This window comes from Drosophila suzukii, chromosome X (assembly GCF_043229965.1).
Source record: "Drosophila suzukii chromosome X, CBGP_Dsuzu_IsoJpt1.0, whole genome shotgun sequence".
NCBI lineage: Eukaryota > Metazoa > Arthropoda > Insecta > Diptera > Drosophilidae > Drosophila > Drosophila suzukii.
The window spans coordinates 6,719,822-6,739,982 of record NC_092084.1 but is presented as its reverse complement, the minus strand read 5'-3'; the positions used below and the strand labels follow the sequence as shown (position 1 = coordinate 6,739,982).

Here is a 20,161-nt window from a genome sequence, read left to right as displayed (position 1 = left end):
CAACAGCACGGTCCAAACAACTAGGGATCCTTCGGCAATGTTTAGACTTCCAATTTGCCATTTCTTATTATCTTTTAGTTTACATATTTGAACCCCATGTACCAGTTCCCATACCAAAAATAATAACCATTGCTTTAAGGTGATATTTAGTTTTAAACAAATCGTTGTTTCTTTTATTCTCTTCAAATTTTGTCGTTGTGCATTTGCATTACTCATCTTTTTTTCTGCGTTCAATATAAAACAGCCGCTTGTTGCAACGTATTTGTGCTGAAACTTATGCTGCTAGGAACATCGATTTTCGCATAAAGTATTCCTCCTCTCGATTTTGACATTTAGAATCAAGGAATAATGGTTAATCGTCGATAGTTTCGCGAGAGAAAACAAAAAATAAACCTTAGCCTAAAATGGAGTTCAATGTGAAAAATTATACACTTGAAGAAATTTTCAATGAACTTGTCGCGTGAATTCGTTAAATAAATAATCAAAGAGTTTGGAAAAAAACATAGGATTAACCTAACTTACGTTTATGCATAGTGTATAAAGTAGTTAAAGTTAAACTTTAATTTTTCATCGCTTCCATTTGTATATGAGATGCTTTATTCGTGAAATAATAAAAGAAATGGTAGGGTTAAAACGGACGAAACGAACGAAACCTAATGGTAAATTATGATAAATGGAGTGATTTTAGTTGAAAGTTTTGGTCAAAATTAAAAAGTATTTGGATTGCCTTTCTTCTGTGCTTCTTAAAAAAATAATGTATGCGCGTATGTATATGTTTTTTGTATTTTTCTATTCTTTTTTTTTTTTTGCTTTTACTTTTCATTTTCGTTTGTCGTGTAAATATGTGAGAAAGTGAAAAAAACATCACAGCTAAAACTTCAGTACATTTTCTCGTGGTTCGAAATTAATCAAGAAAAAAAAAACAATTAGTGTATATACATATGTAGATTAAAGTTCTATTGTTCTCTATAAATATACGCTTACAAAATGTACCTTATGTATCGCATATAAATATATGATTATGCTACTATTTTTGCATGCTTTTTTGCCATTTTTGTCATTTCAATTTTGCGATTTACTTGATATATGTATGTATACGCTGGGGCTAGCACCTGGCAATGGGGCCCTATATCTAGGTGTATAACCCGGATACATCGGATACATCAGTGTTATAGAGACCAATTGCCAGGTGAGCGACCCAGCTGAGATTTTAGGATTGTGTTTTTTCTTGAATACAGTACAAACTAGGCGATCCTAAACTGGCTTAACGACTAAAAGTACTTGCTGGCCCCCATTGTGTTTGATCAACCCCCGCCCCCGCGGACCGATCGATCCTCGATCCTCGATCCTCCCCCGCCCCGCTCCCTTAATCGTCCCAGCTCCATGTGGGGTCCAGTTCCCGGTTGATGCGCCACAGCATCAGCTCCATGCAGGCCCGCGAGTCCTCGAAGCTGCTGTGTCCAGTGGTCCCATCACCACACTGGATCTCCCGCTTCAGATGGACCTTGGTCAGGTGGCGCAGTGCCCGGCGGTATGGAAACCCACTGCAGTGCGGGAAACTGATCGAGGTGTCGATCAGGGTGTTGTGCACCAGGCGCAGGGCGCGCAGGTCGTTATCTAGTCCGTGTCCAATCAGTATGGTGTCAGCCGCAATCAGCTCGAGGAGATCCCGTTGCACCTCGGCCAGACTCTTGGCGCCGGAACGCAGATCCCGCTCCGTAATGCCCGAATACTGGGTATTGTAGTCGATTATGTCGCATTCGGGCCGCACAAAGTGCTCGTACACCAGCTGCCCGTTGAGGGCCACCAGTGAGACCTTGGTCACGTCCAGGCCACGTCCCGTATAGCTCATCTCGCAGTCCAGAGCGTACACGGACGGCTCGTCATCGGAGTTTGCTGTCATCCGCTCCCTGTACTGGGTCCTCACGAAGTCGTAGTAGGGCCCATTGACGCCCACCACCGAACCAGTCCACACGTGTCGATCGCCCAGGCAGCAGCCCGGCGAGGATTCATCGCCCTCGTTGCAGCACGTCCAGCGGCCGTGGCAGACGCCATCGAAGTAGCGTTGGTACTTGCCCGAATGGTAGTGGCACTCCTCCTGCGTCAAATACTCGCCCGTCAGCTCGTCCACTAGGAAGTGGCGCTTGCAGCGGGCACACGGCTTGGCCAGACTGCGCTCCACCTGGACGTACTGGCAGTACTTAAGCTCCAGACTAAGTTCGGCATCGCCTGTTGAGGAGGCGGACGATGATGAGGATGATGAGTTGGAGGACTCACATTCGCTGCCGCTCCACTCACCACCGGACTCGGAGTCCAGAGAGCGGGGCGAACTGTTGCCGGAGTCACTCGAGGTGGCCACCTCCTCCTCAACAGCAACTCGGTTGGTCAGTCCGTCGTGGCAGTTGATCAGTGTGACTGCCGGGGCAGTTTCCGCCAAGGCCGCTGCGAAACTCATGTGCGGCAGGCACTTGAAGATCTCGATGGCGCCCTCATGGACCACGGACTCCACCGGAAAGCCGTAGACCCTTAGCAGATGGTGATCGATGACATGTCGCCGGAGCTGCTGCACCAGGGTCTTATCGTCCAGATCCAATTGCTCGTACTGCCGGAGTGGGGGCACCAAGAAGTTGGCATTCTGGCGACCGCGTTCGCGCTCCCGGCGCCATTCCAGAGCGGCTCCCGGCATTAAGGAGCGCTCAATACGCTTCCGGTTTCCGTTGGCATGGGGGGAACTGGTGGGCGAGCTGGTTGGTGAACTCAGGGCCGAGGAGGAGCTGCTGTCGCAGGTCTTGCGCTGATTGTTGCCGCCGTGCTTGGCGTTGTTGCTGCCGGGATGTTGTCCAATGTTGCTGCTGCACTTTCCTGTCTTCTTGTTGCTACCACGCTTCTGCTGCTGATGCTGCTGCTGCTGGTGGTGCTGCTGTGGGTTGTTGCCGTTGGGATTGGGCTGCTGTTGGCGCCACTTGCCATTGGTTGTCTGCTTGGTCTTTTGGCCCACAATAGAGGCAGGGCCTTCGGCCTTCTGGCCCATCTGGTCAGGATTACGGATATGTTGGCCGGACGATTTCTTATTTCGCTTAGAGCGGCACCTTTTGACGCCTGCAACATGGTTGTTGCAACCGTTGCCGCCGTTACCACCGCCCGAATTGCCCTTGGGCTTGTTCAGATGCTCCCTGCTGGAGTCGATGTCCTCGCTGGTAGCCTCGCTGCTGGTGCTATTGCGATGGCCCGGATTGTGCTGCCCAAGGAATTTGTCTGTAAAATTGGAAAGATATGGAATTTATTTAAGATAAGTATGCAGTATAATAATATTTATTTATTTTATGTACATGTGTATGTCTTGTCTTGCATAAACTAATGATCCCTGATTAATGCTTTTTTATTTTAATTGAGATAGTTATTTGGAGATTTTCATTAACCTTTACCTGATAAAAAAGATTGAAAAGCCAATTTAATATTTACATCAATTTATTCAATTATATTTCGCTATTCAAGTTGTTAGTTTTAAATGAATCAATTTATTTAATACGAATCTCGCTGGCTCATTTCTTGTCATTTATTTTGAGGCATGCTATATATAATTATATGTATGTATATGTCTTGGGAGGACTCTCAATTTTATTTCACAAAACAAAAACTTTTTCCATGAATGGTTTTAGTTTTTTATATTTCAGCGTAACTCAATTTATGAGCAATACAATAAAATATTCTTTCAGAAATTCAAATTTCTGATAACAGCGTAACACACTTACGCACACAAGCGTAGATCCCAAATACTCAGCACACACGCTTATCAACAAACGCCACGTGCTTTTGAGTATTTCCTCTCTTTCGCGCTGTTTCTATATTATTCTCTCTCTGTTTTATTAGTTAATACACTGGGAAAAAGTTTCCGACATTTTTTAGAATGAATTTTGTGTTGAATAAAATATTTTGTTTACTTGTTATAATATATGAATTTGTATGAAACTATTTACATATGTATCTTTTTACAGTATATACATATAGCAAATACTTTTTTTTCAAATATAAAAGATAACTTTTCAGTGCAATTGTACGTATTTAATTTCTGATAGTGTGATTTGATTTAGGGAAGGTTACGCATGACTGGAAATCGACGCATGTGTGCGGGGTTCTACCTCGAGTTTTTGCTAATTCAGCTTATTTGGTTGCCACCCAACGGGCGTGCCTAAAAGGGGGTGGTGTGGTAGTTGCCGGGGCCCCTGTTGACGCATTACAATTATACACTCTTTATTATGACTATTATGTGCCGCCTGTTATTATTACTTCTACCTATTAAGCGCTTTATGTTTATGCCTCTGCTTCCGCATTCAGCTCATCATTTTCACCATTCCCATTTTAATTCTCGTTCTCAACTTATCATTAAAGTTCCCAAGAGGGGCTTTGTTGTGGGGGGGGTGTTGCCAAGCGCCTAGAGGGGGGCTTATAAAGAGGGGCAGGGGGTTAGGGATTTAAGCTGGCTTGACCTGTTGTCGAAGATTACTTTGGAACTTTTTGGGATTTACATTTTGCTTAGGATTTATCACGCTGTATAAACAAAGAGCCCACTTGATTGAATGGAACTACTTAAGTTGAATGTATGAATATTAATACGACACCTAGAGTTGCACTATTAGAGCCAATATGTCAACTGGTTGGTCCAATCATAGTCTAAATAATTTAATAAGACATGAAATCCTTACCCCTAACGTAAAATATCTATCTATTGAGGACATGTAAATTGACGCACTTTGAGCACACTTAACTCGACCATGTTGCGTCTTCCTGCAACGTCAAGTGTCGTCCGTCACTCAGAGGGGTCTTATGACCTCTCTAATGTCGACGGCATTTTCTTATCTGTTTCCTACCTGCTGATTTGTGAAATGCTAACCGCTTCCTCTTAGTGAAAAGCGCGCGAGTACTTCCTTAACACTCATGTACTCCCCATTTAGTAAGTATTGTACATACGTACGTATACCCTGATTTGGGGCCCCTCGGGCTGAAATTGAATTTCAAAGCGCGCATAGATAAATCATATGGCGAGGTGGGTTTGTTGACTTCGCCGAGCCGAAGGACGCCGGGCCACTAAGCACCCAGACGTGAGCTGGAAACCCAAAGACCCAATGGGATCATCAGGGGGAGAAGAAATGATATCGGCCGGATCGAGTTATTGTTTACATATGTACCCGCAGCACATGTGCGAAACATTTAGATACATATGTATGTATTTCCATCACGTATGGCTTAGTACGAGTACATAGTGCGTGGTCAACGATTAGATAAGGCGTGGCCAGTTTTGGGCGTGTTTCGGTTCGTCTTTTCGCCTTTTGCCATATGTTCAACTCTCGAAAGCCCACCGAAACGTTGTTTTTAAACGTTTTTACGACAGGCCCTATAATATGGCTTTATCGCTGGCCCACGCACGTGCCAAACTCTCCAAATAGCCTTGAAAAATCATATAAGAATATACATTTATGCTTATAATATATGTACATCCGATTAAAAGGTAAACATAGACAAATGTGGGGTTTGATCGAGGTTCTTTTGCATTAGCTTGCAAAGGATCTTTAGCTAAGGATATTCTACTTTCGGTGTTGGTCACCCTAAGGGCAGCATCGTAATTCTTAACAATTCTACAAGTAGAAACTTATCTGTGAGTATAATTTACCGAGATTAATATTATGATGTCTTCCATAAATTAATGTCATACTCTAAACTGGCCATTTTTCACGCAGTTTTCCAAGGGCATTAAATCTCTCTTCATCAGCAGACCTTAACCTTAGAAGGGGTACGACTGAACGCACATAAAATCACTTGAGAGCCCGCGATTAGATAGTTTAGTTAAATAAGTGAGACAAACGTGTCGGGCTGACAAATGATAATCCATGGGTTATACACCATACATAGGGTATACATGGAAAAAGCGCTCGTGATATAAAATACGAGTGGCGTTGAAATGTATTTAAATACTAAATTTAACCATCATATTACGGGCATGGAAACACGCAAGTGTCGGTATTTATATAGACAAACCTGACAAAGGGAAAATGTATATTGAATAATTGGGAACACTTAAACGATTGCCCAACTATTGTTTCAAAACCAATTATATCTATTTTATAGAGAAAATTGAGCCAGAACGGTTAGCGAATCCAAAAAGAAAATCTGAAATTCTACCCCTGTGCCATGTGCTAGATTTAAGTTGCTCAGTCTAGAGTCTAAACTGAAGGCTACCCACATTTGGTTACCGGGCAGTGATAAGATGTGCGTGTCCAGGGGCCCACAATTATATTCCTATTCCTATTCCCGGCTGCCCAATTTGCAGTTACCTACGGCAACAGCGTCCACGAGTTCCCTCGAGTGCCGCGATTGTCTCCGCACCTGTGATTGTGATTGTGACTGTGACTCCCATTCCCATTCTGATTGTAATTGTGATTATGAGCGTGGTCGAGTGCCGAAAGTCGCCGTTCTAATCAGCCTCACTGATGCGGCAACCCCCAAAAAATAGAAACAAATCAAATCGATTCGCATGGGAATTATAAATTTAACAGCTGTTAAAATGATGAATCGCGGGAACCCAGAAGGTCATATATTAACCCGTCACTAGTGTATATTTACTCATCCCAGGAAAGTACTACTAAACGTTGGAACTTTGATATTTAATTAGTTATCGCCGAACAGTCAACTGTTTAGATATCTGTCCATAAATATGCATTAGTTTTTATCAATCCATTCTAGCAAGCTAGTGACGCAATCGATGGTATAATTCCCAGCTATCACGTCATTGGGCGACCCATATTTTTTTTTTGTCAGGTACAAACAGCATCCCAGGTACTACTCAGAGTATAATTTTCCACGACTTAAAAACGACCTTCGGCTTTATGTGGCGCTTCCTGTGCCAAGACAACGAACGAAATTACTCGTCTCGCAATTGGTTTGTGCATTTTTAATGAGCTCAAAAACTTGGCTTTGAGCAAAACGAAAAATTAAAAAAAAAAATGGTATAACTATAATACTCGTATAACATCATCGCGATAGTTAATTGTGACCGAACACAGCACGCTCACGTATGTCACAACATCCCGTCGTCAGTCCGAAGTTTTTGGCATAGTCCAATAGCCGCCTTTAATGTAAACTAATATGAGTTTTATTAATCAAATATGTATAATACATACGGCTGCGCATATGCGTATGCAAAACGTGGCCATTGAGGTCAGCAGAAGGGGCACAAAGATTTAATAATTTCCAAGCCAAAAACAATAACTGCGAGTCGTAAAATGCCATCAAAATGACTGACTGTATTTAGGGGTAAACTATTTTGATATTATGTACATTTAGCCGCATATTTACTACCTGTGCACGCAATCTCTTCACTTTGTTGTAATCAAATCATTGGATAATGATAATAGCTGCCAACTGATCTGTTGGTATCACTTTAAAATGCAAACCCGTAAATTTGCTTTATCAGGCGTTCCTTTATTCTGGAACTCATTTCGAAATATTCCGATTAATAATCTTTATATCTTTATGTGCTTATTAGGTGCATTCTAAAAAACAATGTACAACAATATTTACCCTGCGATAAGTGTTCTAACAATATCTTTGTATTCGTTTAAAGTTTAAAGTACTAGTGAGTATCTATAAGGATATATTTTATGTATGTTTTATAAAATATTGTAAAACACTTTCCTAGAACATTTCAGATTACAAACATATGGTTCTTTTTAATTGTTCTACCAAAATAGTCCCAAAGTAATCCTTCTACTAAAAAGGTGTAGAAAATATTTACCCATGGATAAAGTCAATGAATTAAGGCTTGTTGTAAAGGAACACTTATGAAGATAGCAATGAGGACTAAGGTAAAAACATAGCATAACTAAAAACAACTAGAATTTTTCTTATCATTTCCGATTTTATCTTTGTTACTTCAAGATGATATTTGAAAATGATTTTAACTGTAATCCTAAATTATATCATTTCCATTTGATTTGTCTATTTTATAGTGCTGACATAAGAAGTGAAAATCCCTTTCCTTTTTGAACTTTCTCCCCACGCTTAACCCCTAATCTGGCCCCGGGGGCCTCACCCACTTCCACGGTGCGAAGATCTCGGTGTGATCTTTGGTCCCCAAGTTTGGATCGGATTTTATCGTATCGTATCGTATTGTTTGGAGACGGGGGACGGGGACTCAGACATTGGGTAAACGCCCGGTGCTTAAACGGCGAACACGTTAACCTTGACTATTGCCGGCGGGGGCGGCGGCGGCGAATCACAGACATCGCAGACGGCCAGCGGGTTGGGGCAACGAGGGATTAAGTGGAGAAGCGTTGCGTTGCGTTGTGAGCTATTCCAAAGATCGGCAAAGAAATGCGAATGACGATGAGGTTGGGGTTGGGGTTGCTCGGGCCTGGTGATCACGATGATGTGATGATCGAGCTGAGCAATAATAAACGGAATTGCGAGCACTTTTTACGATTGTTATACAAGTATTGCGGCTAGAGATTTCAGGCGGCAGTGGGTCTTTAATGGGTTAATAATGCGAGCAGGCATCCGAGTATGTGTGCAAACTACAGTATGGATCATACAAATATATTAGATCAAGTTTTAGATGAAAGAATGCATGAGGATAGATTTAACAATAACTATTTTCCTTTCTTTTTGCCTCCAAAGAAATACTTTCAAGGCATACTCTTATGGACAGCACTGTAGTTGTGTGTGGTGTTAGCCGATTACAACGAGGTGACTGTGTTTTTTATTGTGGCATGTTGCACCGTTAGTTGGCACCACTTAAAATGGCAAGCGAAAATGAGTTCAAGTTGTCTTTGGACTCGAATTGCAACTGGCCTACAGAGAAACAATCGTCAGAGAAAGGCTAAGAGACGCGGGAAGAGATATATGTACATATTGTACATATACCATATATAGCCTCAAATCCGATCCGTGTGAGATTCAGTGGGGCGTGAAAAACGCATTCGCCAAATGCCAGGCCACAAAAACCGCTGGGGGAAGTCATTCCATTTGGCCAAGACAATTATCTAATGAGTGTGTGCCATATAAGGTGGCTTAATGACAGACTTTGGGCATAACATTTTAATTGGAACAATGTTGTAAACCTGGAAGTATAGACCATGTGGGGTATCAAAAAAAATTAAGGACATGTTGTCAAAGGACTGGGATCTTACTCAACTAGTTAAAGGATTAATTTTCAATTATACCTTTAGGGGAAAGTCCTCAAAAGCATCAAGAGCACCCCATTGTCCTTCCCAATAGGTTTACTCTAATTACCCCAACGGATTGTTTCGTATTACTTTTGGCACTTAACGTCGCGGTGCAAATTTCGCGCAATCCCAGAGATCCCAGATCTCTGAAATCGGTTCTCGACCACCTCTTTCCAGCCAAGTGCTAATGAATGACAAAACGGTCGGTTATGTAATGATTGTCAGTAAAAACACACGTTTGTACATAATACGTACGTTCAGTTCGGGTCCACATCGATTATCAGTTCATCGTTTGACCAAAATCGATCGACTACTGATACTACGACCAATAATACACCTGATACGGCAGAAAAAAGCAAATAACAAAACCAAATGGTTAAGAGGCGCCAGCTGACTGAGAACTGAGAACTGAAAAATCTGAACTCTAATCAGCTGCTTCTCTATTGCGTCTCAGCTTTCCCTATAAAGCGAATTCTCGTTTAGATTCTAGTCCAACGATAACAACAAAAATTTGGACCTGATTCTGGAAAGTTTTGCTGATTAATGCCAAAAACGAATTATGGAAATTTCTAACAACAAACAATTGCACAAGATCCCAGATATTAAATCAAATATCTTGAAAGGTGAGAATATCACTAATGATCGTTCAGTTAGGATTAAATTTTCCCATATGTGTTGATTATTACATTTTTTTTTTTAAATTTCATATTAAAAATGAACAGATCTGTGTTCAAATATGTAAAAAGCAATTTATAAATAGTAATATAATTTTCTAATAAACAAATAAATGAAGGTCAATAGATTTGTGTCTAATTTTAATCAGTAATCTGTTCCCAATCATGATTGCCCATCAATGAGTTGGCCAGCAAAAGCTCCTTTGTAAATCACACGTAATTCCCCGAGCGCATAAATTATAAAATTGGCCAAAGAATTTGAATTTTTATTATAGTTTGCTGATATTTTTATGACCTAAACGGCCTGCCTTTCTCGGGGGAGATGCCTTTGTTTGTTTATTTAATTTCCCCTTTATTTTCGTCGATCCGCCCAATTTTTAATTGATTTTTAATGTGATCGAAAGCGAAAGCGAAAGCCAGGGGCAAAAAAGAATGAAAGGCGGCGGTCGGGCTCTCCATCTCCCTATCTCTATGCATACATATCCATAATATCCCACTTGAATAGTTCCGATACAAGGTTTCTATTAAGCTTAAGCGAAGATTTCCTGCAATTTTCTTATTTGTGAACAAAGCTGGTGTCTCGTGGACAGTGACAGTCATAAAAATATATATTTACCCTTGAAGTGCTCGGATATCTCCAAGTTAATTGAAATGCTAGAAACCGAGGTTTTACCCCCCATCGAATGGCTACTTATAGATAGACCCACTTTGATAAGAACTTTCCACTGACACCATAAATAGATATCGCTTCAGCTCGAGTGGACTTTTCCAGTTTGAAGTGATATGTGGCTTTATATAAGTCTCCCTCCAAACGCATTACGGAAAATTTAGGGTGGTAAACCACTTAAGTTGTATATTTGCTCTACCCTACCAATATTGTTATTACAATGAGCTGTCCTGTACAGTAATCGCAAACACAAAAATAAATATGAATACAATTTTTTGGCGATACTGATACTGATGTGTACATTCAAATCCTTTTTCTAAAAAGAAGTCTGGGGGTTTCTAAATAATTTTGCGCCTGTGTGCTTATTATTATGACTGGCGGTGTTTTTCGACAAGGAGGCCACTCCAATTCCGAGATATTTCCGTAATAAATGTCAGGTCCAACGCCCATCCACCCACTGACCCAGAAATATATAGATCGAATCGGCAATGACGTTCTCAGAATACCCGTTCAGTTCCCGTTCCCGTTCCACATACCCGATCCGATCCGATTCGACCCGATCCGAATTCCCGTTCCCGTTTTCATTGCCGTTAGCGGCGATGACGTTAAATTCGCGTCTGGGAGTGATTCACTATAGATGCCGCCCCGATTTGCTTGGAATTTTATTAAAAACAAAGCGAAATCGTGTGAATCAGCGTCTCCGGGGTCCGTCGTCTTTATTACGATACCCATGAGCCAAGATATGTACACATGGGTAATACATGCATGTGGGTGTAAGACTGACTAAAACCCCGTAGAACCATCGAAATCGAAAATCGTAACCAAATAATGCTGCTTAAGTGACTCAGGCGATTTGTTAAATCGCCGATTCGGCTGATTTGTAGTTGGTTTGCATTGTTTACTAAATATGTTGGACATGCGAAAAGTTTATATTACTAAGCTCTTTGTTTTTTTGGGAATGGGTACCGTGTATGCTTCTATCATAAACTATAGTTTTCATCTGGTTGTTACTCTATAGTATTTGTTTATCAGAACTCACCTTCGATGCATGAAGAATTGGCCAACCGATGTCCGTAGCCCCGCTCCAGCCAGGTGGAAGTGGCTGTCGAGGGCGAGGATGAGGACTCACTTCCGGTGATCCCAGGGATTCCATTCCGCTTCTGAATGTTCGCGAATTGCTGTTGCTGGTGTTGCTTGTTGCTGTTGTTGTAGCGGCCCCTGCGAGTGGCATGCTTGCTGCTGCCGTGCTGCAGTGTTGCTGCCGCAGCTTGTGGATGCTGCTGCTGGTAGGCCATCATGCCATTTGTGGTTGCTGCTAGGTTGTTGCCGGTGTACTTCGGTGGGCAGCGCTTGTTGTTGTTGCCGCTGCCGCTGGTGTTGCTAGTCGTTTGGATGTTGCTGTTGCCGTTGTTCTGGTTGCAACGTTGCATTTTATCATCTGGAAGAAGGAGACGAAACATTTTAGCCTTTTTTTATATTTTTTTCACATTTCCAACTGTTCAATTACAAACACAAATCTATAATGATAATGAAGTACTTCTCAAAGCCGAAACTTACAAATCTTAAATAGATGTACTTGCAAAAAATCTTCGAGAAAGAAATGCATCGCACCGCTGCAGACATAAACGCGTTCGAATTAATTGCAATTGGTTTTAAAAAACAAGAACTTTGTCTTTATTTGTTTATTTGTTTGTTTGTTTTTATTTTTGTGGTTTTTATGTATATATCTTGTGGGGGGAAACGGGAACCCTAAGCACAAACCGACTGCACTTGCAGTTGAAAGCCAACTAAATGGCGCGATTAGCGAACGCTCGCGATATAAACAAAAAGCTGGGCGCCAAGAATAATACAGTGAAAAAACCCCAGAGACAGAGTCGTTCAATTCACATTTCGGTGACGACACAGTGAATCACCCGCTGATAAAGCGGGAATACAGCGAATTCATCGCTACTGGCCGTCTCTTTCTATATCTCTGTTGCCGACTCTTTCGCTGGGTGTCGGAAAATAAAACCTAGGCCAAGTCGCACTGTGTTTGTGGGGCTTTTCGACCAGGTTTTCACCACGTGCCCCCTACAAGCTTCCTACTTAGATAAGGTATAGTATGGGGTATGGGTGGTATAATAATGTATAAGCCATATGCATGGGCATCGGAATCGAAGAGTGTGCTTTGGGTATTACAATGTGGAAAGTGTGAAAAAAAATCGATCAGAAGCACGATCGTTTTAAGTCAGATCACACCAGATCGGCGCAACTAGTTCGTTTAGATATACAGATAGATATTATTCAGCTTGGTACACGAACGCTTTTTAACTTTTATAAAGATAACACCCAGCTTTGTCAAAATCAGACCACTTTTATCTGCGCTACCCATGCGTTTGTGTTGGTATTTTGTATTCTTCGAATGCCCGAAGTTACCAAGTCTAAGCCGATTCTAAACCTTTTCATTAATGTATGCAGTTTTTGCGCTTTTCCCCGCTTTTTCAAGGATTAGGAAAAAATTTAGCTCGATTCGATTCGATTTTGTTTGGTAGTGTGTTGGTTGTGTTTGCTAAAGAAAAAACGAAGCGAAACAAACGGCAAAAATTTTGATACTTTTGTGCAAATGTTTTGTTTGTTTTGAAAGTGTCTTGAACTGTTCCGATAACATGTTGATAATAATATTCCACAGCAACTACGTCAACTGCCAAGGTGCCCAATGCCCGAAAAACAGAAATCTACAGGGCCATGTGATCCCATGTTTTTTTCCCCGAACCCCAAAAACCTCCTTTCCTGATAATTTGCCGCGGTTCGGAGTGAGTGGACTAATAGGGCAGGCAAATCATGCTCGCCGCATTTAGATGTACGCATACCTATTATAAAGAAGCCGGTGTTTGACCGGCTAAATCCAGTTTAAGTATTTTTATATAAAACTAAAGGCAACCGGCAAATTTCACTGCTGTGTGAGTGGAACAACTCGTTTGGATTATAGTTTCTTGTATGCATTTTGGTTTAAGTTTTCGAGATTTTAGTTTCATTATAATTTTAAATCTTAATTGATTTTGGGGGACTATTTTATGATGTTTTGAAGTTTCTTATTTCAGGCATTAAGGTTTTATTTTTCTATTTCAAATGTTTACTGTTGCTTAAGGTTTACTATCAAAAACATTATCTACTTCTTGGCAATCTCAATTTATAAACGTCTAATTTACTGGCTGCAATTTATTGCTTCCTAAAAATGCTATCCAAAAAAATTGTTTTTCCAAGTATTTCCCCATTTTTCCTTGCTTTTTGGTCAAAATAAAAATTATTTTTGTTATTTTCGTGAAGTCTTTCATGTTTGCGTGTGAATTTTAACACTCAATAAGAACTTTTGCTGGTATTTTTAGCCAACGAGCACATAAACGAAAAGTTCATCATCTGGTTCGCTTTCACTGGGTGGATCATAAATGAATCTTGGAATTTCGGCAATTTGTTGCTTATGGCAAGAAATAAGTCCCAGAAACAACAAATACAGAAATCACAAGCATAAAAAGGAAAAAAAAAACAAAATAAGTATAAATTATAGAGGAATAAAACAAAAAAGTCTGTCAAAAAGCACAAGACGAGCAAAAGACAGTCAAAATGACGACTGGGCGAAACAGGTACCAGTTCGTGCCTAGCGCCGCTCCATGTGCGTACCGCCCGAACCGCCCGTCCCGCCCCCTTTTAAGCCCCCGCCAACACCACCCACCACACCGGAAAAAAAGCATGGCGAAAACTTTAATTTTTCCAACTAATATTGCGTATGATATATACAGATATATACAGATATGATCAGTGAACAATATCAGAAGCTATGGAGTTTTTCTTATCAATTTCCATTATAATCAAATTTATCTACAAGAAAAACGTCTAATCAATCCAATTTTTGCCCTGTGCATTCTCAAGAAGAGAGTGGGAGAACTCTTTGAAATGATGGGGTAATTTGTTGTTATTTCTTGGTAATATTAATTTGGGCGAATGCAAAATTCGCTGGTCGTCACGCCCCCTCGCTCATCGTCAATTAGGGCGTGTGATTTATGGAAGCGCCGCACTGAATTGCGATGAATCGGCATACGAATCGGAATCGGAATGATAATACTGCGAAGAACCAGTTTGGGAAAAGGCTTATAAAGGCGACAAGTTCTTAAAATCGTTGTGGGCACGTGTGTGCAATCACCCCAGGCTCCACTGTACCCCCTCCTTCAATACCCCTTTTTCTTTTTTTTTTTGCCGATTTTCTTGCCGTCTTGCCAAAACGGAAATGCATTCTATTTTTGTGGCCACCGAACTCATCAACTGCATCATCACTATCAATATGATAATCATCAAATAGCTAAATACGATTCATTCATATTCATTCAAGTTAGCAGCCAGCAACACAGAGAATGTAGCGCGCCAAAGTTGAATGAGTTCCAACGAAGATATGTGCACATATAAGCATAAATAAGTGTGCAGATATGGGTATATATATTGGTATACATATATATAAAAAGTAAAGATCCCAGCGAAAGGAAAAAGGCAAGGAAACGAGACATTAAGAGCGAATATACATGGTATATAGGGGAGCCAACTGAAGCGGATCATTAAGGGAAGACCATCACAGCGAACCGAACAATGGGGGAAACTTCAAGCGAAACTTTGCCCAGATCACAGCAAACTTGGTATACTCTATAGTATCTATCTATATGGTATAAAATGTCATATTTTAACAGTTTATTTTAGCAAGAATTACTAGATTTTATCATCGCATGTACAAGATTATAATAGTCTTATACTTTTGTTAAATGAAACAGATTTTCCTATACCTAAAAAGTAATTTCTTGAAAAGTGTCACACGTCCTGACGACATGTTATATTATAGGGTATCCTGAGAAAAGGGGACCAAAGCGACGAATGCCAATATATTTGTGCGCATGGCAACAGCTGTAAACCTAAACTTAAACCGATGATGACGACGCGCATTCGACGCATGCGTGTGTGCTGCGCAGATACGGATACATTTTCAACTACAAATACACAAAAAATGTCTTAATACTCGGCGAGTTTCGCATGAAAGTTTTCCAAAATCAAAAAAAATAAAATCCAACACAAAAATTGAGTGGAAATTTTCCCAAGACCCCAAAAGTGCGGCGCACAAATACACGAAACGAGTTTCCCTAATGGGTTTAATGGCTCCACCGGGGTTACGAGCGGGGTGGTGGTGCTAACGAACTTTTCTCCGCAGCCCCCCGGCTTTTAGGTTTGGGTTTGGGGTTTTCGGTTTTCAGTTTTCGGTTTTCGGTTTAAGTTTTAAGTTGAGTTCAGTTTCGGCTTTCGGAAAGAAACACGTGTGTGTGGGTCTTGTAATAACCAATGTTTCGTTTCGACGGACCGGAAATGTTAATGCCGCCTTAATGTATTGTATAATTGCGGTCAGGCCATAAAAATGAATAGAAATCCATAGAAAATTAAGCGATTCGCATTCAATTACGTGCCCCATGCGCGAACATCTAGAACTTTTTGCCATTTCGTATTGTGGCCACATAAACGTAAATTAGATTGATGTAAGGCAGTGCCAAAAAAACAGGAAGACATATCAACCTGGGACGTGCCGTTGGGCTGGGTTTTTATTTCGGGGATTGGTCTAATCAAAAGTGTTTTTTTTTTGTATATTTATGGAAGAAGGAAGACGATCGCGGCGATCGAGCGTGATGTGATGGGTTTGTCTTTCTCCACATAATGGTATTGAATCTATGTATCAACATTTTAAAACAAAGTTATACATATAACTTTAATATGATTTGTTAATAAATTTCTATTACGCTTCTGGGAATTATTTAATACATTTTTTATGGCCCCGTGAGTGTTTTATGTGTCCTGTGTGGCATTCAATAAAATATAAATGGAAAAGGGGTGTGGGGCTTCACTCGAAAATCGATAAACAAATCGCTTCCTATGACGACATTGAGCACATGGCGTATGCGCAATGTTGGTATCAACTTTGCTTTATTTATATTTGTGCTTATCGGTGAATAAAGCAATTTCCTATAAGTTCTCTGGAACGGAAGAAAGTTTGTCCAAAAAGCCATTTCCGCTTTTTTGGGAATTGTATCTTAATTCAATTTAAGACCTAATCAAAATGGCACAGGATGTCTTTAAGTTCATAACATAAAAAATATATACATTTAAAAATGTTGTTGACAGGCTTTTTATATACTTGACTGAACACGTAATGTTTTGATTTCAGTATTAAACCTTGATTCACCTTGTTTATGAAAAACTCAATTACCCTTTCGGAGGAAAAATGGTTTTAAAAATATGTGATGACTTTTCTGGTACATTACAATCTGAAGTGGTATTGATAGGCTTATCAAGAAATAAGCAACCTTTTAAAAATTAAAAGTAATTCCAAACAAATCGACCAGTAGCAGTACCTATAAATATATTCCCTATACAACATCTTTCCCACATCATTAGGCAATTGTTATTAATTGAAAACATTATGGAATTTGCTGTTAACTCAAATACCGAAACGGAACCAAACTAATCAACTAATTTCGTTGAACAAAATTTTCTTCTTTCTTGATTTATTTTCCTTAGACTTATATTTATTTATTTTCTGGTTATGTTGGGGTCTCGAAATTAAAATTGGAGGGATGAGTTCATTTAAGATGAGAGTCCGCGTGCTAGCTGTCACAATTTTGCGATTCTGACACTTTTCTGACAACTCGAAATGAACAAGAGCAACAACAACAGCCCATAGGCAACTACAATCCAAGTATCGTAATAATATTGTGAACCAAAAAATCCTGACACTTGTCAAAACATATCATCTTCATTAAGCGCTGTCTTTATTTAAATTTTATTTGTGGCTCTGCAAAGAACATGAATACGGATTTCCATCCACACTTGAATTAAGTGTGATGAATGCAATTTAATCAAAGCATTTTCCATGTATCTGTGGTGTGAAATTATTTTTAGCTTTTGCATTTTAGCACGTAGAATTTAATTTTTTCAAGATACTTAAATTTGACTTCGTTGTTAAATCAGGTTTTGGACATTTGATTTCAAGGAGTTTTTAAGGGGAATATAGTTTGTTTTCCTTTAACAATTATTATTTAATACCTATTACTCTAAGAACATTGCTGTAAGAGTTTTAAACATTTTTCTTTTCTTTATTAATTTATTATAATTTTCTTTTATCTGTACTCGTATTGTTTGACTGTGGCTATTTTGGTATGCTTTATGCTTGGCTTAATTTGGTAATTGCTTTTTTAAGAATACTTAGAATTTCCAGCAGATTTTCCCGTTAATTTCCTTAGGTCCCGCCCCTCAAAACGCTATATTTAAGCTATTTTTTTCACTATAGTAACGTGCCAGAGAACAAGTGGCTCAACAGATTTCTATCTATTGAGGATGACCCATATTTTTCTATTTCTCTAGTTTATCACAATTTGCAATTGCTTTCGACGTCCACGGTTTTCTCTTCCTCTTATTCTCAGTTTCACGGCCCACACAAACTTGGCTCTCTCTGGTGATATATACACTGAGAGAAAATATTCCCATATTTATAATAACGATCCTAAGATTAGATAGAAATTAGAATATGTTGTTAAGCATAAACTATTGATAGTTAGGAATGGTCAGCTATCAATGATCCTTTTTGAGCCCTATAGGTATTCCTTATACTGATCATATAATAACCTCGAATTAAAAATCAAATCCTGATTGTTTTCAGTGCAAAGCATTTTGTTTTGATCGCTTGTTGAGAAATTACTTTTGACAAAATGTTTTCGCATTTTGTTTTGGTATGTTTTGCATTTTTCTTTGGGGGCGAAAACGCGACAGATTCTCGCCTTCATTCATACAAAGAAAGCGCGGCGAGAAAAACGAAAAACAAAAATAAAATATTTATGGTAATTATTATTATTATTATATACGTATGCAGAATCGGCTGACGTATGATATATATTATTGTTATCGCTGTCATTGCTCTTCGGGGGATATCATTATTTTAAACACGCACACAAAGTGCAGAGCGACCGCAAACCTCGATGATTTATTTCGCCCAAAAGCCAGCCAAGTAATCAAAGTAATACAAATGGGCGCACACAGCGGACATTTTTATAAAAATAAACAAACCGAACGAGACAAAATAAACCGAAAACACAAACAGTAAACACCATCCTCCTCCCAAAAAAAAAGTGGGAAAATAAATAAATAAAAAGCAGAAATACTAACAAAATCTTGAGTGAACAAGGGCACGACAGCTAGAGAAATGATGGCAAATTTTGATTTTGATGCACGTCGCCAGCTGTGCTGCCTGCACAACAAAATTGGTAGAAAATAGACCAAAACATTGAAAAAATGTTAAGTAAGCAGTGTTTTGAAACAAATTAGAATCTCAAAGGAAACTCGAGTTGTCCCACTGAAAAGGGGGCAAAACAATGCATTAATTTCATGCGTAAAATGGATTTACTTTTCTATATTTGTTTTGTTATTTTGCAATTTCGAATGCATTCCTGGTTCTACTAAATTCTTTAGGATTAAATCTTGGAGCTTTTACTGGTAGCTAATGCCTTTAACTAAAATAAAGATAAGAAAGTATTTCTGTATGGTTCATTAGGATTCTTTGGGATCAAATGGCGAACTTCTGAGCAGCTGGTTCGGTTACCTGATCTGATCATCTTTCCCTTTGACAGGTGCTCAAGATTTCGATTCTAGAAAAAGGGCGATAACAGGTGCTTATTGGCCAAATGGTGAGAGTAGGGGTGAATATTAATTGGGTACACAAACGATTGCTTACTTGTTACTGCGAAACCGATTTAAAATTCAATAAGATACAAATATACAACACTCATATTTACTGTGAAAGTGAAAAATGCAATTCCCCAAAAAAATTATAAATAAATAATAAAATAACAGTATTTTTGTAGACTTTTATTACTTTAAAAAAAAAACCTATACAAAAATGTAACGAAAATTCTTTCAGTGACCCGAAAGTGGCCAAAGACATTTTGGCCAAGAAATAAACGACGAAGTGGAGAAACGAAGAAAACCAAAATGATCGCCTGGCTGGCTGGCCCCAAGCCTCCATTTGCATGCACGTACTTATTTATTTAATTTTAAATAGAAAGTAACCTCAATTGCACTTGTAAAAAACATAAGTAAATAGTGCCGTCGAATACATAACGAAATACGAAAGAGAAGTCAGGTAAGTACAGACACATAAGGCCGAACCACCAATTTTTGTAGACTCTGTGGCAGTGAAAGGCCCTTCGGCTTACAAATCAAATGCTCTGAAAGACGGGAAAATGTGGTAAAATGGTGGGAAGCGGGGAAAAAAGTGAATTGCATGATAGAACACAGGGAAATAATTGCTGTAACGGTAGCAACTTAAAAAGCAGAAAATTTCTTATAATTTTAAGAGGATTTTTAGTAACAGAATACTTAATTTCTCAATTAGCATGCCATAGTAATACTACAAGAATAATAAGAACTTCTAGGAATATTAATCCCTATATAGTAATAGTAAGCCTACATGACAAAGACCAAATACCATGACTTTTGGGAATATTATCGTTTTATGGAACATGACTTTATCAATTCCAAGGCAGAATGAA

The 20,161-nt window shown here is 39.5% G+C and overlaps 1 protein-coding gene and 1 long non-coding RNA gene across 5 annotated transcripts in view; both read right to left on the bottom strand.

Annotated features, from left to right (window-relative positions):
* Positions 1 to 133: 133 nt before the first annotated feature.
* Positions 134 to 20,161, bottom strand: part of prage (RNA exonuclease prage) — a 38,416-nt gene continuing 18,388 nt past the window's right edge. For 3 of the 4 annotated variants that reach the window (XM_017083909.4, XM_017083906.4, XM_017083907.4), the window contains exons 2-3: positions 11,599 to 11,997; positions 134 to 3,255 (exon numbers count right to left, since the gene is read on the bottom strand). In XM_017083909.4, coding sequence (XP_016939398.2) covers positions 1,367 to 3,255; positions 11,599 to 11,989 — 2,280 coding nt within the window. In that variant the 5' untranslated portion in view covers positions 11,990 to 11,997 and the 3' untranslated portion in view covers positions 134 to 1,366. Of the gene's footprint in view, positions 3,256 to 11,598; positions 11,998 to 12,116; positions 12,285 to 20,161 lie in introns of those variants that run through there. The other variant, XM_017083908.4, reaches the window with a different exon arrangement.
* On the bottom strand, positions 3,535 to 10,858 carry LOC139353506 (uncharacterized). Its single transcript, XR_011604822.1, has 2 exons — positions 9,474 to 10,858; positions 3,535 to 9,402 (listed from the first exon to the last, which is right to left on the bottom strand). It is a non-coding gene; the product is annotated as an uncharacterized lncRNA (long non-coding RNA).